At 51.2% G+C, this 22,158-nt stretch overlaps 2 protein-coding genes and 1 long non-coding RNA gene across 3 annotated transcripts in view; 2 read left to right on the forward strand and 1 right to left on the reverse strand.

Annotated features, from left to right (window-relative positions):
• Positions 1-22,158, reverse strand: part of LOC149521811 (uncharacterized) — a 70,739-nt gene that overhangs the window by 11,142 nt on the left and 37,439 nt on the right. The gene's annotated exons all lie outside the window — the stretch shown is intronic.
• Positions 1,417-6,989, forward strand: LOC102457008 (C-reactive protein-like). The gene is made up of 2 exons (XM_006115237.4): positions 1,417-1,575; positions 6,088-6,989. The coding sequence occupies exons 1-2, from the start codon at positions 1,512-1,514 to the stop codon at positions 6,699-6,701; spliced, it is 678 nt and encodes a 225-aa protein (XP_006115299.2). The 5' UTR covers positions 1,417-1,511; the 3' UTR covers positions 6,702-6,989.
• Positions 15,305-20,576, forward strand: LOC102456767 (serum amyloid P-component-like). The gene is made up of 2 exons (XM_075907928.2): positions 15,305-15,467; positions 18,176-20,576. The coding sequence occupies exons 1-2, from the start codon at positions 15,404-15,406 to the stop codon at positions 18,799-18,801; spliced, it is 690 nt and encodes a 229-aa protein (XP_075764043.2). The 5' UTR covers positions 15,305-15,403; the 3' UTR covers positions 18,802-20,576.

The raw sequence follows: 22,158 nt of genomic DNA on the forward strand, positions 1-22,158 counted from the left end.
AGCAGCATTCTCAGATTGGAAGCCTAGAGGCTGCTGAGGCCCCAGCAGTCCTGGTGGCCATGGTCTGATGTCCTCTCTGGACCCTTGCTGTGCTCTCCCTGAGTCCTAAATTGTTCACCCCTGGCCTGTGTGTAGGGAAAAAGCTCCCTACAGTCTAGAGGCAAATGGCTTCCACAAGGCAGAGGTGAGTTATGGCAAAGGGCTCCCTAAAGAAATGACCAAAGGGGTGTGGCCAGCCATCAGAATCTCAACCTCGGGTCCAATCAGAAATGAGTTCTAGTTCTCCCGATACGGATCTACTAATTCACTGCCTTGGCAATTGCTGAGCTGAGCCTGGCCTTGGAAATCTCAAAATCCATTGACAAAAACGTTAGGATTTTGCTCCTGCTTATTCCCATGGAACGTTTACACAGCAGTGTGGTTATGGGTCCCAGTGACTGGGATGGGGGCACTGTCCTTCAGAGTTCCTCCCAGAGACTGGAAGTGGTGCTGCCATCTTTTCCCCACTCCTGGCACCTGTTGTGGTGGTGCCTGGAGCACATCAAAAATCATGGACTTAATGATGACACTGAATTTAAAGTTAATTCCAGCAACCTGCCCCCACTAACCTCCCGCCTCCTTTCCCTAACATTTGCAGAGGGGGAATTCAATGGGAGCATTTGCTTCCATCAGCCTCCCACCGTGGAAGGGTGCCAAAGTTTGAATTAAGGTACGTTGACTTCTGCTACACAATGAACACACCTAGAGTTGTGTACCTTACTTCAAACTTCCACGTTAGTAGAGACATGGCTTAGTAACTTCTTTTGATCTGTATGTTTTCGTTTCACTTACATCCCACCTTTTATGTCCAATGAAAACACTTGTTTATATTCACATCCAGTGTAAATAATTGTTACCTGAGCGGGATGCACCACTGCGCATCTCTCTCTTTCACTGATAAATAGAGTGAACTTATGAGCTTTCTCTGTGTAAAATATTTATACAAAATAAGAAGGATTCAGGTCCCTTTTGAGGGCTAAACTCTTGTTTTAGCTGAGCTGGTTTGGTGTTTGTTATTTAGTTGCTCTGCTAGTGGGCTTTTACTCCACATTTGTGCCTTGTCTGGGGATGACCAGAGCATCTGGTCCAACAGAACAGGGTGGAAGAGCACCCAGAGGGTAGGCAGGTAAGCTCAGTGGCATGAAGCAAACTGGGTGACCCCTGTGATAGGGATGTGACCCCCGTGTCATAGGAAGTGTCTCAGTAATTGGGAAGTGCTGGGTGCACAGACATCTGCCCCGCAGAGGAAGAAACAACAGCTGCAAGATGGTGACATGAGCACAAGACCCAACGGGGATTTCCAGACACCTCTCTTTGGATGGAATTGGTTGAACATATTTCTCCTCCCACCTCCCCTCAGGGATAAATCAGGTCCCCGCGCCTGCAGACTGGCATTGCCTGGGCACAGGCTTTGGGCAGAGCAGCCTCCCACCTCCTTTCTCAGCGTTCTGGTCACTCTGCACGTGAAAAACATGGCGAAGCTGCAACTGTGCCTCCTCGTCCTCCTTGGCCTCTCAGGAGCCATCGCCCAGACAGGTAGGGGCAGTGCTGGCTGCGCCAGGTGTCAAGCCCTGGCTGGGCAGGGAGTGACCCAGCTGAGCGTGGGCTCCAGGATTAACAGAATGGCTGCCTCACACTACCAAGGACACTGGGTCCCGTCAGAAACACGCGGCCATGGCTACAGTCCTGTCCCAAGCCTGCTGTGCTAGACTTCAGGGTGCAGTGCACTGGCTGTTCCTAGGGGTGGCAGCAGCGCCCTGTCCAGGGCCTGGTGGGAAGCATTGGTGGGGCTGTGTGCAGTGGGGGTGTGAGGGAGCCCTGTGCCAACACCTCTGGCTGGGGAGCCCCAGGCTCGCAGCACGTCTGGGTCACCAAATCTGGCTCCCCTGCGAAGTGCCACCAGCTCCCGCCACGTTCTCACAGACGGGATTGGTCGGGCTGGAGCCGTCGGCCCATTACGTGAGGTGTTCTAAAAATTGGAGCCCTCTGATTGGCTGCATGTCCCACTTGTCCAACTCCTGAGGTAGACAAATCAATCACAACTTCTGCAGCCAGAGCTCCCCGCCATGACGACTGAAAGCCACCCTCGCAGTGGGGGAGAGAGAAAGGGAACAGGCCCCAGCAGCTCAGGTCTCCTCTGTCCCCTCCCCTCCTGAGAGCTACGAGGGGTGAGATTATACTACAATCCTGGTCCACTGCTGTCCCTTCCAGAGAGGGGCCAGAAGGGTGTGAAAATCCCTTTGAGGCACACCCAGCCTGCCAGGGGAGGGCATCCAGGTCTGGAGAGGGGGATGAAGAGACCCAGGAGGAGCAACGGTGGTGGCGGGGACAGCGTTAATTACTGGGTAGGCAATGGGCAGGCCTGGGGGAGCTGCAGGGGCCAAGTAGAATTGGGAGAGGAGATGAAATTGACTGTGACCCACTCGCAGTGTGTCAGGTGGGGCAGACCGAAAGCACAGGTAACCCTTCCTCTAAAGGTGCCTGATTTTGGGGCTGCAGTTCATGGTCCCTGGTGTGTGGAAGTTGGCAGACTCTGTGTATGTCCCTCTGGGTATGTCTACACTACAAAGTTAATTCGAACTAACGGACGTTAGTTCGAATTAACTTTAATAGGCGCTACACTAGCGCTCCGTTAGTTCGAATTTAAATCGAACTAGCGGAGTACTTAGTTCGAACTAGGAAAACCTCATTTTACGAGGATTAAGCCTAGTTCGAACTAACTAGTTCGAATTAAGGGATGTGTAGCCCTTAATTCGAACTAGTGGGAGGCTAGCCCTCCCCAGGTTTCCCTGGTGGCCACTCTGGGCACCACCAGGGAAACTCTTCTGCCCCCCTCCCAGCCCTGGAGCCCTTAAAGGAGCACAGGCTGGCTACGGTGCCCGTGCCAGGTGCAAGCCTGCCAGCACCCAGCCAGCAGACCCTGCACCTGGCACGGATCGAGACACCCACCCGATGCCCCCCAGCCCTCCCCCTCTTCCCAGGACCAGGCTGGCGGCTCCCGGGAGCTTGCCCGGGACCGCAAGAGGCGGGCACCTACCTGGGCTAGTGCAGACATCGTGGACCTCATCCACGATCTCCGCACTAGGCACAGGAAAGTGGCCGGCTAGGGCAGGAGAGCTGCCAGCCTGGCCACCCAGGAGCAGGTTTGCATGAAAATCAGGGTGGTCCACTGAGACCCCCGACCCTGAGCCCTGAGCTTAGAATGGCCGTACTGGGTCAGACCAAAGGTCCATCTAGTCCAGTAGCCTGTCTGCCGAAAGCAGCCAACCCTAGGTACCCTGGAGGGGATGGACCAAAGACAGTGACCAAGCCATTTGTCTCATGCCATCCCTCTCCAGCCTTCCACGAACTTTGGGCAGGGACACCATTTCTACCCCCTGGCTAATACCACTCCATGGACCCAACCTCCATGACTTGATCAAACTTCTCTTTAAACTCTGTTCTAGTTCTAGCCTTCACAGCCTCCTGCAGCAAGGAGTTCCACAGGTTGACTCTTTGCTTTGTGAAGAACAACTTTCTGTTATTAGTTTGAAGCCTGCTACCCATTCCTTTCCTTTGGTGTCCTCTAGTCCTTCTATTATGAAGAACTTTTCTGTATGCACCCTCTCCACCCCACTCATGCTTTTATAGACCTCTATCATATCCCCCCTCCATCTCCTCTTTTCTAAGCTGAAAAGTCCCAGTCTCTTTAGGCTCTCTTCATATGGGACCTGTTCCAAACCCCTCATCATTGTAGTTGCCCTCCCCTCTCCCACCATCTCCCTTCCCCTCTCCCACCCTCTCTCTTCCCCTCTCCCACCTCCTTTTCCCAGTCTCCCCCAGTTTTGTTCAATAAAGAGAGATTCTATTTTTGAACACAATTGTCCTTTATTTTGTACATCAGGAAGGGGGGCTAGGGAGGGGTAAGTGGAAGGAGGTGAGGGAGGAATGGGGTACAAGCCCCCGATGGGGAGGACTGGGCTAGCTCTGCGGGCTTCTGGGGATGGAACCTCTCCTGCAGCCCCCCAATTGCCTCCTCTCCCCAGATGGCAGCCTGCGGCAAGTGCAGCTGGTCTGATGGCCGAGTGCTGTGATGTGCCCAGTGTGGGTACTCCGGGCAATCCAAGCCAGGACTGCTTTGCAAGCGGGGCACCCCTGAGAACTGTCTGTCCGTGGTAGGGGTCGGGTCCCTTTAAGCACAGCCCTCGGCTAGCCTGAGACAGCAGCTCCACACTCTAAGTCCTCATCTGATGCCCTGCCGGCACTGCTTCCGGCCATCCTTAACCCCGGTTCAGGATCCACTCTGTGTGGACATGCTAGTTCGAATTAGCAAAACGCTAATTCGAACTAGTTTTTTAGTCTGGATGTGTTAGTTTGGATTAGCTTAGTTCGAATTAACTAATTCGAACTAAGTTAGTTCGAATTAGCGCTGTAGTGTAGACATACCCTCTGGTGTGTCTGGCCTCTCCACACCCTTTCCACACTCCTCCTTTTGCTAGCGAGGGGCAGGACGTGAGCCACACTGGGTGAGTCCAAGACTCCATCTTCCCGATTTGTACTGGAGAGACCGGCCCAATGCTAATTTTGACAGCAGAGGGTTGAGAAAAGCTTCCCATTCTTGATTTAAAGAAGGCCGGCAATGGAGGCTCCACTATGAGCCTTGGGTGTCTGTTCTCCATGAATGTGTTTCTGATAAACACGCCCTTCCCCCTGGGGCATCTGCTCTAGCTGCTGAGTGGGAGGACGCTGTCAGTGAGATTCAGTGGCCAGGGGAAAGGCTGAAGGGAGCAGGACTTTGGGGAGAAGTAACACTGGGATGTGGCAGGCCTGGCCTTTGACCCAGGGGCCTATGAGGGTGAGGAAGGGGAGACCGGGCCACACCTCCTGACTTAAACTGGTGCTGTGGGCCGGGACAGAGCAGCTTCTGCTGAGTTAAATGTGGGCCCAAGCCTAACCCAGCAAAGCCACTCCCAGTCAGGCTGCCAGGCATCCAGTTTTCGATCAGGACACCCGGGTGACCCTGGTGACTCTGGCTAACACTGCCAACCAGCTGGTTAAGTGATCTGTCTGCAGCAGGGAAGCAGTCAGCACGTCTGGTTCATAGGCAGAACGGCTGCCATGTGGCTCCGTGTGCTGCCCCCACCTGCAAGCACCACCCTGAATGCCAGCACCGGAACTTCCAGAGGCCTGGACCCACAGCCACTGGGTCTGACAGAGGTGGGGCCTGCAGGCCGGGGCAGCACACGGAGCCACCTGGCTACACTTCTGCCTAGAGGCTGGAGGGAAAAGCTTCCACTTCTTGGGAGATGTCTGAGGGAAGAGCCTCTGGAACCAGCACCCCCCAACCCGCTGATACCCCTCAGTCTCTTGCCCCTGCTCTGAGCCCCACACCGTCACGCATCCTTCTTTCAGCGCCTGCGACACTCCCACATTCTGAACCCCTCTGCTCCAATCCTGAGCCCCGTCATGTACATAAAAAATTGTGCCCTGGAGGCCACGCCCCCTCCCTCACCACAATCCCTGCCCCAGTTCAGAGCTCCATTCTGGACCGTGATTCCCTCATTTCTAATACCGTCCCCGAGCCGAGATCCCCGGGACAGAGTCCATACCCCCTCCTATGCACCAAACCTTTACCCCAGCCTGGAGCCTCCTTCCATGCTCTGAACTTTCAGTCCCAGCCTGGAGTTCACTTTGGTACCATAAATCCCTCATGCCCAGCCCCACCCCAAAGCCTTCCCGCCCTCCCGCATCCCATCCCCCTGCCTTGGCCTGGTGAAAATGAGTGAGGGTAGGGGAGAATGAGCAACGGTGTGCATGTTGGGGAATGGAGTGCATGGGAGTGGGCATTGGAGAAGGGCGGAGGCAGGGGTAAGGCAAGGGTGTTTTGATTTTCTGCACTTAGAAATTTGGGAATCCTGTCTGACAGTGCTGTGTACACTCTGGGGCTTGGAAGCAGGGCGAGGCCCTGGGCTGGAGTAGCTAGCCACTGGGGAACATTAGAAAGTTGCATTAATAAGAACCTGTCAGAATGATGAGATCTCAGCTGTTGCCTTTCACATCTGCACACAGATCTCCATGGGCAGGTGTTTATTTTCCCCAAGGGATCTGCTGATGCCCACGTGATCCTGAATATGAATCACAACCGTCCTCTGCAGATGTTCACCGTGTGCCTCAGATACTTTACAGACCTGACCCGGCCCTACAGCCTCTTCTCCTATGCGACCTGGGCCACAGACAACGAGATCCTCCTCTTCAAAGACAAACCTGGGGTGCTCTCGCTGACTGTTGGGGGCGAAGAGGTGGTCTTCACTTTCCCAGAAAACACAGGCTCAAGAGGATCCTGGGAGCACATTTGTGCCAGCTGGGAATCTGCTACTGGCATAGCCGAGCTCTGGGTGAATGGCAATCCCTTACCTAGGAAGGGGCTGCAGAAAGGCTACTCTGTCAGCAACCAGGGTGTGATTGTCCTGGGGCAGGAGCAGGACTGCGTCGGAGGTGGGTTTTCTGCCAAACAGTCATTTGTAGGGGAACTTACTGATGTATTTATGTGGGACCTGGCCACCGCGACGGACGCTGTGTGGACTACCAGCGCTGATTCGCAGTTGCCTCCCTCTGTCCTGAACTGGGGCACTTTGCAGTATCAGATTAAGGGCTATGTGGTATTGAAACCCCTGCTGAGATAAGGGGCCTATTGAAATGGATCCTGGCCTTGAGAACTGGGGTCTGGCCATTTAACTCTAGACCCCATGGGAGCATGGCAGAGAATAGCGATGCACATAGGCCTGTAGCTTCTGAGCAAAACTAGCATTAACTTCTCCTCTTGTGACTCCTCCCCCTGGTGCTTGTGTCATTTGGGTATTTTCCTGTGTCCAAAGCCTGGTCTGACTTTGTATCCCAATAAATGAACTGATTTGCTTCCCTGCAGCGTGTGGCGTAGTGAGAAGCCTAGCCCAACCCAGCCCAGTGGGTGCAGTCTCAGAAAGGGAGCCCGGCTTGTATCCCGTTCTGTCCGTGGGCTCTGAGAGTTTTCAGCTCCTAATGTTCAAAGATGTCAGCTCTTCCTTGGGAGAACCAGCCCAGAAGATCTGATCGATATTAAACACTTTCACTGATGTTTTATCACAAAAATAGTCCTTGTTCCACATTGAGATGGGACCCATGGGGAACTGAGGTGTGATTATGCCCCCTCTACTCTTCAGCCCAAGCTGTCTCTCACAATGCACCAGCAGCAACCCGCTACGGGAACTCTTATCACTCAGTATGACAGCAGGTGACACTCCAGACACAGCTAGAGCACACGAATGCTGCCTGAGACTCTCACAAATCAGACAGAGAAAGACCCGAGTAAATCTCCCAACCCACTAGCCTGGCACCTCAGAACTGGTGGCTTCATTTGGCGTTGGCCATTACAGTCTCAAGTTCAGAATTCTCTGACTCTGGCTTAGAGTTCTCTCTTCTTTCCTTAGTTCTAGATCCCATAGGGCCACATGGAGTCATAGGCAAGTCACATCAACCATTACAAGAACAAGTGCCATTGTTTTGTATCAATTGTATTAAAGTTACCAGCAAAGATACGAAAGTCTCATAGTCCCAAAGCTCCTAGATAGATTCACATCCTACGTCTAGCCACAGACAGACTCACTGCCTAGGTAGCGTACGAGTCTGATGTGTCTTTCATGGATTGAGCATCAGGATGGGAATGGATCCTGGTGGAATTTGCAGAGGAAGCCCAGTTTGCTTGTGTCGTGTAGTTCGGCTTTTGGATATGAGAGGAGCCAGTAAAAACACCTCAGATAAACTCTTGTTATCTTTATTATGCACAGAATAGTAAGGAAAGCAGTGCAAGGTTACACAGGTTTGTTTCAATAAACAAGATAGTTACCAGACAATAATATAACACCTACACCTAGGACAATACCCAAGATACTTGATTTTAAGGGTAGAGAGACACGTGCTTATTTTTATAAATCACACACAGTTCCACCGTTAAGACCCTTATGATTGTCAGATGATTGTGAGAAGGTAGGTCATGTCCTCGTCTGATGAAACAAACAAGGACATGACCTACCTTCTCAATGCATCAGTTGGTGGGAACAGGCACAGCTTCTAATTGCAGCAAGGTCATCAAGTCCAGCCCCCTGCTCTAGGCAGGACCAATCCCAACTAAATCAACCCAGCCAGGGCTTTGTTAAGCCGAGACTTAAACACCTCTAGGGATGGAGACTCCACTACTTCCGTAGGTAACCCATTCCAGTGCTTCACCACCATCCTAGTGAAATAGTTTTTCTTAATATCCAACCTTGACCTCTCCCACCACAACTTGAGACCATTGTTCCTTGTTCTACCATCTGTTACCACTGAGAACAGCCTTTCTCCATCCTCTTTGGAACCTCCCTTCAAGAAGTTGAAGGTTGCTATCAAATCCCCCCTCACTCTTCACTTCTGAAGACTAAACAGACCCAACTCCCTCAGCCTATCCTCATAGATCAATGTCGCCCTGCTACCTGCTCTATCTGCTGCCAGCTTAAGCTTTTTATGGTGTATGACAGTTAGAATTGCCTGCCTTTTTTAAAGCAAGACTGCACCATAGGTGAATTGCAGCAGGCTATTAGAACATATTTCAATAGTATCCCACTTAGGTACCAGTTGGTTGTCCAGTTTACAGGGTAAACCTCAATAATCTTGGATACTGCTTGAATTTGCAGCTTAGCAACACCACTTCTTGGGCAGTAAGGGCAATGGCATTGCAACAACACTCACACACAGGGGAAGAAGAATTACTTCCATCGCTCCAAACAACTATTGTGGTAGACTCTACACACAAACCCTCCCAGGAATTAAACATAACTATGGTATTTTCCTGATAAGACACAAGCACTAACTTCAGTATTGTCTAAACTACAGGGGTCTGAGAATAAGTGCTTAGTTTTACAATACCACTCATGCTTTTCCCACTTTGACAACCACGGTGATCACGTAAGTCATTTGATGGTAGAAGCCACTTGGTTGTCACTCTAGGTGCCCAGATACAACCCATTACAATCATGTGGACAGGGGCATACTGATAAGCAGGAACCACTTTAGTTTTCATGGGCACTGATTGAGCGTAAATATAGCCTGATAACCTGCGGGCACTTGAGGAAATAAACAGCAGCTTGCATTGTCTACACCATGTGGATAGTGACTGTGACAGGATCACATTGTGCCCGTTCTGCACCCACTCAGCTTGTCTCTCCTATTGGTAAATTGCAAAGGTCTGTGTACTAACACAGGCAATAGCCGTCTCTTCCTTTGTAGGCATGCCCTTTAAAGCTTGCTGGAGCATCTGAAATACTCCCGCAACTTTATGCAGAGGCTGGAGGGTGACTTGGAGGGTGTCAATGTGTGGAATGAAATCCAGCACTGTCCTGTACCACACCTTCCATATCTTGATGATTTAGCTGCCCCAATTTAGCCAATTTGTTTTTCACTGTTTCCAGGGCTACCAAATTTACTATTCCAGTACCCAGTCTAGCACCTCCCAAAACCAACCCCAAGTCTCCTTTGGCCTGTTGAATGCCTTCCTTATTTGTTATCCAGGCATTAAGTATGAGATTAGCCCATTTGCTAATTGGAATGCATTTGGGAAATATTAATATTCCATTTTAGGGTGACAAAATACTCAATAACCTCCAGTTAAAATACTACACAATCCTCAGGCATAGCATGCCCCAGGAGAGTGGGTACTTCTCCTGGGTTAGTGGGTTCAGTAGAAAGATAATACCGTGCTGTCTCCTCCCCATGCCAAACCCCATTTGTGTCCCTATGTCCACCCAATTAATTGTGCCCAATCACTGTTCATGGATCTCCCACATGCTTGTTCCCAAATATTTACACCAGTGGTTCCCAATTTTATTTGGCCACGGAACCCTTTTAAACTCAAAAGAATTTTGTGGAACCCCTAATAGCAGTCTTATATATGGAGCTAAAAAAGTAGACCACAAATAAGTAAGGATAATAATAAAAAAATGCTAAACAAGGTCATGAGATCGACACAAATGAAAACTGGTTTCAATAAAATTCATAAATGCTTAATATTTATTATTATTTTAATAACAACATGTTATTGTAATGGAATTTTCTCGCGGAACCCTTATTTTCACTTCGCGGAACACCATTTGGGAAACACTGATTTACACTATTGGGTTTCTGGGCACAGTCAACTGAACCATTCACACCTGCAATTTATAACCATGAATGTAAGCTGTAATCCATTTATGATAGAATGATTGCAAGTCCCATATACAGTCCCAGTCTGATTGTTTACTACTTCAGTAACATATTTGGCATCTTCTGTCCATAATGTCCAGTTTAGGTTATTTAAGACTGAGATATTAAATTCAAAAACAAGGTTGCCAGTTCTATTTGGGATATGAACACCCTCATGTTGTGTTCCCCAAATTGAAGCTGGTGATATTTGATCCGGGTGAACCCAAATGCATCCTGTAACTCCAAAGGGGAATTAGTGGTAAAGTCAGTAGTCCAGGTTACTTGATCAGTTGACTGCTCATAGTAAATTACCAAGGTTCTCACCCCATAAAGTCGCTGGGCCGTGGGAGGACAGGTTAGACTGACAGATATCAGGTATGGAGCAGGAAACGTTCTTTCAATCTCCTGTGCCCAAAAGGGCATATGCTGACTGACAATCATGTCCACCAATCAGAGATAGAGAATTAGCAGCATCTGATAAAAGAACACAAAACTATTCTCGGGGTTTCAGTCTTATCCCCGGCACAGAGATTACGTTATTTTCAGGGGTTAGAACCCAATAGGTGCATCCTGAACCTATTGCGATAACAACTCCAGGCTTCCATGTAGCAGCTTTGATATCTAAGTACATAACCTGCTTACGAGCCCAACCAGGGCTTTACAGCTGGGAGAGCATATGTTGTTTCTCATTGCTGTCCTTGGGTGCGCTTTAGAAATGGGGACCCTCCTTTGATCCACCTATGATCCATTTGCCACACCACTTCGAGCAGTCGTCCCACTCCTTCCTTTGGTCCTTACAGGCCAGGTGCAGCTTAGCCTTTAAAATTCCATTGCTGCGTTCCACCTTTCCAGCAGCCTGGGGGTAGTAAGGTATGCGGAAAACCCACTTGATTCCTGTCTGTGCAGCCCATTCTTGCACAGCTCCAGCAGTAAAATGTGAACCGTTATCACTCTGAGTTTCCCTAGGAGTCCCGTGCTGGTAGAAAATCTTTCGTTGCAGACCCAGTAAGGTACTGTGGGTGTTAGCTTTGCTGGTAGGCCACACCTCCACCCACCCTGAATACACATCCAATGTAATCAATTTGCCAGGCAAAATTAATTTTACTTTAAGATATTTTCCCCATAGGAATCTGAGCTTGCTGCTGCCGTTCTATTACAGCCACATACACCTGACATACACATAGTACGTTATGTACATGTAGCTCCGATACCTTAATCCCCTTGTCTTTTAGCCACTGCCAGGTGGACTGCGCTCCCAAGTGCCCAATCTTCTCATGCCCCCACTTAATTAATATGTCCTGGGTTTGAGTGCCAATTGTAATGGCATGGATCTGAGCAGCCTTGTCAGCTTGATTATTAAACTTCCAAGGCTCAGTGCTATGCTGTGGGCATCCATATGTCCAATTTCAATGGATAGGTTTCCAGCATGTTGTGCTAGGTGTTCCTAAATCTCTGCCCCCCAAATCAGGCGATTGTGCCTGCTCCATCCAGCAGCCTGCCGCTCCGGAGCCCAGACTACCAACCCGTTTGCTACAGCCCATGAGTCAGTGTGCACTATCACTCGGGGCTACTGTCTACAAATAGCTTCCTCAATTGCTAACTGTACCCCTTTAAATTCTGCATTCTGGCTTGACTGGCCCTCCCCCTCTTCCCATACCTGGTTCCCAGACTCAGTGTGAAAGGCTACGACTCGCCAGGGATGACTCCTCCCACCAGCCTGCAAGAGCTGTCTGTGAAAAAGGCAAAGTGCTTCTCCTCGCTGCTTAACTCAGCAAATGCCTTTGCCCATGCTGCCAGTGGAGGCAGATCCATCTTGAGGGGCCTGGGAATGACCAATTGTTCGGAGGTAATGGGCCATGTCGCCATTAGTTCTACTAACTGGGGGCTACTTCCCTTACCCAATCTGGCCCGATCCTGGAAAAAGGCCTTCTACTTAATCCATGTTGAAGCTAGTGCTCTTCCTTGGGGCTTTTCATTTCCAAATGGGGTTCCCAATATTGGATACTGGGGTACACGCTGTAATGGTACTGCCCCTACCATTCCCTCCACTCTGCCTGTTTTTCCAGAGGGGTATAATTTTCCTCACTACCTTTCCAAACTAGACTCCAAAGTCCCAGGAGGATTCCTCGTGACTCTCCAGGAATTTTCTGCCATAAACTCCAATATGGGCCTGCTTCAGTGTAGCCACTATATACCCTAGCATTAGCCTGATCCTGCCAGGGTCCTAAAGCAATTTGTTTGGCAATAGCTTGTTTCAGGCTATTAACAGCTTTTGTTGCTTACTTCCCCATTCAAACTCATTTTTCTTTTTTATCACCTGGTACAAAGGTCTACTTACATGGGCTGCATTCGGGATGTGATTTCTCCAAAACCTAATGGCTTCCCAAAACTTTTGTAATTCCTGCTTGCTGGAAGGTGCTTGCCAGCTCAAAATGTTATCAATGACAGCATTTGGGATTACACATCTGCCGCTGGACCAGAGAATGCCCAAAAATGTAACCTCCTGAGCAGGTCCCTGAATTTTACTAGCTTTAAACCTAAATCCACTGCATCAGGTGTAACAGAATAGCCTGCCCTGCTACATACTCTTCCACTGGGGTGTCCCCCCCAATCATGATGTCATCTACATAATGCCAGACTTTTACCCCTTCAGGGAGAGCTGTCCCGGCTAACTCCTCAGCAATAATACCATGGCACAGCGTAAGGCTATGCACCTACCCCTGCGGCAGTTGGGTAAATGCATACTGCACTCCTCCCCACTGGACTCCAAATTGTCCCCAGGATTTTTCATGGAAGGGGATGGCAAAAAATGCATTGGCAATCTCTATCACCACCATCCATTGGGCTCTAGCACACTCTATACCAGGGGTGGGCAATAATTTTTAATGGGGGGGGGGTCACTCCAAGTTTTTGGCAAGTGGTTAAGGGCTGCATGTCTACTGAGGGGTTTGGGATCTGGTACAGAGGTTAGGTGCAGAAGGGAGCTTGGGGTAGGAGACTGGGTGCAGGATGGGGGGTGGAGTCAGAGAGGGAGTTTGGGTGAAGGAGGGGGTTGTGATCTGGGGCAGAGGCTTGGGGTGCAGAGTCCAGGAGGGGGTATGGGTGCAGGAGGGGATTCTGGCCTGAGAAAGGAGCTCTAGGGGGGTGCAGGGTCTGAGAGGGAGTTGTGACCTGTGTGAAGGGGGTGCAGAGGGTTTGGGTGATGACTTGGGGCAGGGGATTGGGTGCAGGGGCAGGGAGGGGGTATCGGTGCCAGACAGGATTCTGGCCTGGAGGGAAGGCTGTAGGAGGGGGTGCAGGGTCTGGGAGGGAGCCGTGACCTGGAGGAAAGGGGTACAGAGGGTTTAGGTGGCTGCCTGGGGCAGGTAGGTGGAGGAGAAGGTGGGTGCCAAAGGCAGTCTCTGGCTGGGAGGCCCTTACCTAGGCAGCTGCCACTCAGCAGCCCAGCAGGCACCTGAAGGCTGCAGTTGCAAGCTGCTCCAGGTGACTCTGCTCCTGGCAAGGTGGGGGGGGGGGGAGGGAGGAGGAAGGTGGAGGCTTCCTTGGCTGTCCCTGCTGCCAGCAAAATCTCAGGACTGCTATTGGTCAGAAACTAGCCAATGGGAACTGAGATATTTTGTTGAGGGGGCGGGCAGAGCACAAAGCCACCCTCCTCTCTCCCAGAATAGAGCTGCTTCATTCAAAGCAGCTTGGAAGCCACGGCCCAGAGCCAGTGGCTTGGCAGGCCACATCTGGCCCGCTGGCAGCCTCTTGCCCACCCCTGCTCTATACTGTCAATAATCTCTTTAATGTGTGAGACTGCAGTGTTTAGTGGCTGGGTTTGCTCATTAAGGCTTCTAAAGTCCACTGTCAATCTCCAGGTATCATCTGGCTTTTGCACCAGCCAGATAGGGCTGTCACATTCTGCCTGCTGCTTTGCAACAATTCCTTCACTTTCTAGCTCATCGAGAATACCTTGGATTCCTCCTTTAGCATCAGGGGCCATTTTATACCGTTTCATTTGTACATTTTTCTTGGGAGGAGGAACAAAGAGAGGGCTTCTTTTTACCTGCCCATACACGTTCTCCTTTCCCTGATATAGTCCCTCCAATTGATTTAGTTGTGGGACTGCTGTAATACTGGCAATAGCTTTTCCAGTTGATCTTCCAGAGTGCAATTTAGCGGGTCTAGTAAAGACCAGCTATATGGAACATTGCGGGTGCCCTTCTTGACAATGGTACTCCTCATAACGCAAGAAGTAATGGAATTGAACAGGAATGTTTCTCCGATCAGACTCCCGCTGTGGAAATGGCGCCAAAGTTAAGATTAAGGTACTGTGACTCCTGCTACACAATTAATACACCTGGAGTTCTGTATCTTACTTCAAACTTCCACGTTAGTAGAGACATGGCCTTAGTAATTTACTTTGATCTGTTTTCACTTCACTTTAATTCCACTTTTTATGCTTAATGAAAACACTTGTTTATTATCAAATCCAGTGTAAATAATTGGTACCTGAGAGGGAACAACCACTGTGCATCTCTCTCTTTCATTGATAAAGAGAGTGAACTTATGAGCTTTCTCTGTGTAAAACATGTATACAAAATAAGAATGATTTAGGTCCCTTTTGAAGTTTGAACTTTTGGATTCTGGCAAGTCTCTGTACCTGAACTCTCCCAAATCTGAGCTTGTTTGGTGTTTGTTATTTAGCTGGGGAGTTATTATCCTCTCTGTGCCTTCTCTGGGGAAGGCCAGAGCATCTGGTCCAGCAGAACAGGGTAGAGGGGCACACCACATGATAGGCAGGTAAGCTCAGTGGCATGAACAGCACACTGGGTGACAACCCTGAGATGACCCCTGTGTTCCAACCTGTCACAGGAAGTGTCTCTGAAAATGGGAAATTCTGGGTGCACAGACATCTGCCCTGCACAGGAAGAAACAACAGCTGCAGGATGGTGACATGAGCACAAGATCCGAAGGGGAATTCCAGACACCTCCCATGGAACGGGATTGCCTGAGCACATTTCTCCTCCCACCTTCCCTCAGGGATAAATCAGGCCCCCGCGCCTGCAGACTGGCATTGCATGAGCGAAGGTTTCGGGCAGAGCAGCCTCCCACCTCCCTTCTTGTCATTCCGCTCTCTCTGCAGGTGAAAAACATGGTGAAGCTGCAACTGTGGCTCCTCGTCCTCGCTGGCCTCTCAGGAGCCATCGCCGAGACAGGTAGGGGCAGCGCTGGCTGTGCTGGGGGACAAGGCCTGGCTGGGCAGAGAATGACCCAGCTGAGCGTGGACTCCAGGGGTAACTGAATGGCTGCCTCACATTGCCAAGGACACTGGGCCCAGTCAGAAACACCCCAGGTGTGGCTACAGCCCTGCTCCGAGTCTGGTGCCAGGCTTCAGGGTGCGGTGCACTGGCCGTTCTTAGGGATGGCAGCCGCGCCCTGTCCAGGTCCTGGTGGGAAGCATTGGTGGGGCTGTGTGCAGTGGGAGTGTGAGGGAGCCCTGTGCAAACACCTCCAGCTGGGGAGCCCCAGGTTTGCAGCACGTCTGGGTCACCAAATCTGGCTCCCCTGCAAAGCACAGCCAGCTCCCACCATGTTCTCACAGACGGGATTGGTCGGGCTGGAGCCATCAGACCATTACATGAGATGCTCTAAAAAACTGGAGCCCTCTGATTGGCTGCGTATCTTACTTGCCACCTCCCATGGCAGACGAACCAATCACAGATTCTACAGCCAGAGCTCCCCGGCATGACGACCCAAAGCCATCCTCACAGTGGGGGAGAGAGAAGAGAACAGGCCCCAGCAGCTCAGGACTCCTCTGCCGCCTCCCCTTCTGAGTGCCATTGGAGGATGGGATTATACCACTGACTTGGTCCACGGTTGTCCCTTCCAGGGAGGGGCAGAAGGGTATAAAATCCCCATGAGGCTCCCCCAGCTTGCCAGGGGAGGGCATCCAGGTCTGGAGAGGGGGCTGCAGAGACCCAGGAGGAGCAAAAGTGGGGCGGGGCCTACACTGAGAGGAGAGATTGGGGGACAGTGTTAATTACTGGGCAGGGGATGGGCAGGCCTGGGGGGAGCTGCTGGGGCCATGTAGATTTAGGAGAGGGGATAGAATTGACTGTGACCCTCACACAGGGATGGCAGGGCGGACAGACCAAAACGCAGGGTAACCCTTCCGCTAAAGCGCCTGATTTCGGGGCTGCAGCTCATAGATTTTGGTGTGTAGCTGTTGGCAGTCCTGCCTATGCCTGGGGGGCTTTGGACGATGTGTGTGTCCCTTGATGTGTCTGGCCTCTGCACGCCCTTTCCACACTCCTCCCTCTGCTAGTGAGGGGCAGGAAGTGAGCCCGGCTGGCTGCATAGATTCCAAGACTCAATCGCCCTGATTAGCACAGGAGAGACCTGCCCCAGACTAAGTTTGAGAGCAGAGCTTTGAGAAAACTTCCACTCTTGATTTGAACATGGCTGGCAACGGAGGTTCCACTATGACCCTCGGGTCTCTGCTCCCCATGAGTGTGTTTCTTATAAACACATCGGGTATGTCTACACTACCCCGCTAGTTCGAACTAGCGGGGTAATGTATGCATACCGCACTTGCTAATGAAGCCCGGGATTTGAATTTCCCGGGCTTCATTAGCACAAGCGGGGAGCCGCCATTTTTAAATCCCCGCTGCTTCGAACCCCGTGTAGCGCGGCTACACGGGGCTCGAACTAGGTAGTTCGGACTAGGGTCCTATTCCGAACTACCGGTACTCCTCGTGAAACGAGGTGTACCGGTAGTTCGGAATAGGCACCCTAGTCCGAACTACCTGGTTCGAGCCCCGTGTAGCCGCGCTACACGGGGTTCGAAGCAGCGGGGATTTAAAAATGGCGGCTCCCCGCTTATGCTAATGAAGCCCGGGAAATTCAAATCCCGGGCTTCATTAGCAAGTGCGGTATGCATACATTACCCTCCTAGTTCGAACTAGGAGGGTAGTGTAGACATACCCATCCTGTCCCCGGGCATCTGCTCCCGTAGCCGAGTGGGAGGAGGCTGCCCGTTAGATGCAGTTTTCCAGTTAGTTTCACCAAAAATACAGGACCCACTCCCCCCCAAAAAAGTGCCAGGAAAATTTTCTGGGGAAAAAAAAATGCAGGTACCACTTTTTGAGAGATGTCTGAAGCACCTCTGGAAATGCACCCCCAACCAATTCCTACTCTTCAGCCTCCTGCCTCAGCCCTGAGCTCCCTGAGCTCCCTCAACCTCCTCCTAAACCCTACAACCCTCCCACATTCTTAAACCCTCAGCTCCAGTCCTGAGCCTCATCCTGTACATAAAAAATTGCACCCTGGAGCTCACACCCCCTCTCTCACCAGAATCCCCTGCCCCAGCTCAGAGCTCCTTTCTGGACCGTGAACCCCTCATTTCTAATACCATCCCTGAGCTGACATCCCCGGCACAGAGTCCGTACACTCTCCTATGCTCCAACCCTCTGCTCTTGTAAGGAGCCGCCTCCCACACTCTGAACTTTCAGTCCCAGCCTGGAGCTCCCTTCTGTACCCCAAATCCTTCATGCCCAGCCCTGCCCTAGAGCCTGCACATGCTGCCAGAGCCCTCTCACCTCCCACATCCCAACCTCCTGCCTTGGCCTGGTGAAAATGGGTGAGGCTGGGGAGAGGGAGCAACAGTGTGTGGGGACAGGGATAGAGTGAATGTGGGTAGGCCTTGGGGAAGGGCTGAGGTGGGGCAGGAAAAGGGTGTTCAGTTTTCTGCAATTAGAAATTTGGGAATCCCGTCTTACAGAGCTGAGTACAGTCCCAGGGCTGGGAAGCAGGCGGAGGCCCAGGGCTGGAGTATCTAGCTGCTGGGGAACATTAGAAAGTTGCATTAATAAGAACCTGTTGGCATGATGAGATCTCAGCCGTTGCCTTTCATGTCCCCACACAGATCTCGAAGGACAAGTCTTTGTTTTTCCCAAGGAATCTGCTGATGCCCATGTGATCCTGAACATGAATCACCACGGTCCCCTTCAGAACTTCACTGTGTGTCTCAGATACTTTACAGACCTGACCCGGGCCTACAGCCTCTTCTCCTATGCGACCAGAACCAAGGACAATGAGATCCTCCTCTTCAAAGAGAAACCTGGGGTGCTCTCGCTGACTGTTGGGGGGAAATGGGTGGTCTTCACATTCCCAGAAAGCTCAGGCACAAGAAGAGGCTGGGAGCACGTCTGTGCCAGCTGGGAATCTGCCACCGGCATAGCCGAGCTCTGGGTGAACTGGAATCCCTTACCTAGGAAGGGGCTGCAGAAAGGCTACTCTGTCAGCAACCAAGGTATGATTGTCCTGGGGCAGGACCAGGACTCCTTTGGGGGTGGGTTTGATGCCTCACAGTCATTTGTAGGGGAACTCACTGACGTGTATATGTGGGACCTGGCCACCGCGACGGACGCTGTGTGGGCTGCCAGCGCTGGTTCACAGTTGTCTCCATCTGTCCTGAGCTGGGGCGCTTTGCAGTATCAGATTAAGGGCTATGTGGTATTGAAACCCCTGCTGAGACAAGGACCCTATTGAAATGGAGCCTGGCCTTAGGAACCAAGGTCTGACCATCTAAGTCCAGACTCCAGGGATGCACGGCAGAGATTAGCGCTGTATAGAGATTTGTGGCTTCCGAGCAAAACTAGCATTAACCTCTACTCTTGTGACTCCTCCCCTCTGGTGCTTGTGTCATTTGGGTATTTCCCTCTGTCCAAAACCTGGTCTGGCTTTGTATCCCAATAAATGAACTGATTTGCTTCCATGCAGCCTATGGTGTCGTGAGAATCCCAGCACAGTGGTGCAGTCTCAGAAAGTGAACCCAGCTTTTGTCCCGATCTGTCTGTGGGCTCTGAGACTTCTATTCTCTTCACATGCAAAGGAGTCAGCTCTTCCTTGGGAGAACCAACCCCGAAGATCCTGATCGATATTATACACCCTCACTGGTGTTTAACGACACAAACTGTCCTTGTTCCACAGCGAGATGGGACTCCTGGGGTACAACTTGGAGCTGGGATACGACTATGCCCCCTTAACTCTTCAGCCCAAGCTGTCTCTCACAATGAACAAGCAGCAACCCCCTATGGAAATTCTTATCACTCAGTATGATGGCAGGTGACACTCCAGACACAGCTAGATCGCATGAATGCTGCCTGAGCCTCTCACAAGAAATCACACAGAGAAAGACCCCAGCAAATCTCCCAGGCTCCTTGCCTGGCATTTCAGAACTGGTGGCTTCATTTGGCGTTGGCCATTACACTCTCAAGTTCAACAAAGTTCTCTCTGTTTGCCTTAACTCTAGAGCCTATAGGGACACATGGAGCCACAGGCAAGTCACATCAACCATCACAAGAACAAGCTCCATTGTCTTGTATCAATTGTATTAAAGTTACCAGCAAAGATAGGAAAGTCTCATACTCCCAAAGCTCCTAGATAGATCCACGCCCCACGTCTCAGCACAGACAGATTCACAGCCTAGGTAGTGTGCGAGTCTGATGTCTCTCTCATGGATTGAGCATCAGGACGGGAATGGATTCTGCTGGAATTTGCCATAAGAAGCCCAGTTTGCCTATGTCATGTGGTTCGGCTTTTGGATATGAGAGGAGCCAGTAAAAACACCTCAGATCAAGTCTTGTTAACTTTATTATGCACAGAATAATAAAGGAAAGCAGTGCAAGGTTACACAGGTTTGTTTCAATACACAGGATAGTTTGCACAGACAATAATGTGACACCTACACCTTGGACAATACCAAAGGTACTGTATTTTAAGGATAGAAATATACAAGTACTTATTTCTAGACAGTTCCATCACTAAGGGTACGTCTACACTACAACGTTAATTCGAACTAACTTAGTTTGAATTAGTTAATTCGAACGGATCCAGACTAAAAAACTAGTTCGAATTAGTGTTTTGCTAATTCGAACTAGCATGTCCACATTAAGTGGACCCTGAACCGGGGTTAAGGATGTCCGAAAGCAGTGCCGGCAGGGCATCAGAGGAGGACTTAGAGTGTGGAGCTGCTGTCTCAGGCTAGCTGAGGGCTGTGCTTAGAGGGACCCGACCCCCACCACGGACAGACAGTTCTCAGGGGTGCCCCGCTTGCAAAGCAGTCCTGGCTTGGATTGACCGGACTACCCACACTGGGCACATCACACCACTCAGCCATCAGCCCAGCTGCACTTGCTGCAGGCCGCCATCTGGGGAGAGGGGGCAATTGGAGGGCTGCAGGAGAGCTTCCACACCCAGAAGCCCACAGAGCCAGCCCAGTCCTCCCCATCGGGGGCTCGTGCCCCATTCCTCCCTCACCTCCTTCCACTTACCCTTCCCTAGCCCCTCTTCTTGATGTACAAAATAAAGGACAATTGTGTTCAAAACTAGAATCTGTCTTTATTGAACAAAACTGGGGGAAACTGGGAAAAGGAGGTGGGAGAGGGGAAGAGACAGGCTGGGAGGGGGAGGGCAACTACAATGATCAGGGGTTGGGAACAGGTCCCATATGAAGAGAGGCTAAAGAGACTGGGACTTTTCAGCTTAGAAAAGAGGAGACGGAGGGGGGACAGGATAGAGGTCTCTAAAAGCATGAGTGGGGTGGAGAGGGTGCAACAAGAAAAGTTCTTCATTAGTTCCCATAATAGAAGGACTAGAGGACACCAAAGGAAAGGAATGGGTAGCAGGCTTCAAACTAGTAACAGAAAGTTGTTCTTCACAAAGCAAAGAGTCAACCTGTGGAACTCCTTGCTGCAGGAGGCTGTGAAGGCTACAACTAGAACAGAGTTTAAAGGGAAGTGAGATCAAGTCATGGAGGTTGGGTCCATGGAGTGGTATTAGCCAGGGGGTAGGAGTGGTGTCCCTGCCCAAGGTTTGTGGAAGGCTGGAGAGGGATGGCATGAGACAACTGGCTTGGTCACTGTCTTCGGTCCATCCCCTCCAGGGTTCCTAGGGTTGGCCGCTGTCGGCAGGCAGGCTACTGGGCTAGATGGACCTTTGGTCTGACCCAGGATGGCCATTGTAAGCTCAGGGCTCAGGGTCGGGGGTCTCAGTGGACCCCCTTGATTCTCTTGCACACCTGCTCCTGGGTGGCCAGGCTGGCAGCTCTCCTGCCCTAGCCGGCCACTTTCCTGTGCCTAGTGCGGAGATCGTGGACGAGGTCCACGATGTCCGCACTAGCCCAGGTGGGTGCCCGTCTCTTGCGGTCCAGGGCAAGCTCCCGGGAGCCACCAGCCTGGTCCTGGGAAGAGGGGGAGGGCTGGGGGGCATCGGGTGGGTGGCTCGATCCGTGCCAGGTGCAGGGTCTACTGGCTGGGTGCTGGCAGGCTTGCACCTGGCATGGGCACCGTAGCCAGCCAGTGCCCCTTTAAGAGGTCCGGGGCCGGGAGGGGGGCAGACGAGTTTCCCTGGTGTTGGCCAGAGTGGCCACCAGGGAAACCTGGGGAGGGCTAGCCTCCCACTAGTTCGAATTAAGGGGCTACACAGCCCTTAATTCGAACTAGTAAATTCGAACTAGGCTTAATCCTTGTGGAATGAGGATTACCTAGTTCGAACTAAGCGCTCTGTTAGTTAGAATTAAATTCGAACTAGCGGAGCGCTAGTGTAGCGCCTATGAAAGTTAGTTCGAACTAACGTCCGTTAGTTCGAACTAACTTTGTAGTGTAGACATACACTAAGACCCTTACTATTATCAGATGATTGTCAGACGGGAAGTTGTGGCCTTGTTTCCCCCCACACAGAGGCGTCCACAATACATCAGTTGGTAGGAACAGGCTCAGATTCTACTTGCGAGTAAGGTAGTAGGGACCCCTTATGATTGTCAGATGATTGTCAGACGGGAGGTTGTGGCCTCGCTGTTTCCCCACATGTAGAGGTGTCCATAATGCATCAGTTGGTAGAAACTGG

This window comes from Pelodiscus sinensis, chromosome 22 (assembly GCF_052426305.1).
Source record: "Pelodiscus sinensis isolate ZL-2025 chromosome 22, ASM5242630v1, whole genome shotgun sequence".
Lineage (NCBI taxonomy): Eukaryota > Metazoa > Chordata > Testudines > Trionychidae > Pelodiscus > Pelodiscus sinensis.

Coding starts and splice junctions, on each gene's coding strand:
- LOC102457008 (XM_006115237.4), top strand. CDS start 1,512: ATGGCGAAGCTGCAACTGTGCCTCCTCGTCCTCCTTGGCCTCTCAGGA. Junction 1,576..6,087: donor AGGAGCCATCGCCCAGACAG/GTAGGGGCAGTG, acceptor ATCTGCACACAG/ATCTCCATGGGCAGGTGTTT.
- LOC102456767 (XM_075907928.2), top strand. CDS start 15,404: ATGGTGAAGCTGCAACTGTGGCTCCTCGTCCTCGCTGGCCTCTCAGGA. Junction 15,468..18,175: donor AGGAGCCATCGCCGAGACAG/GTAGGGGCAGCG, acceptor GTCCCCACACAG/ATCTCGAAGGACAAGTCTTT.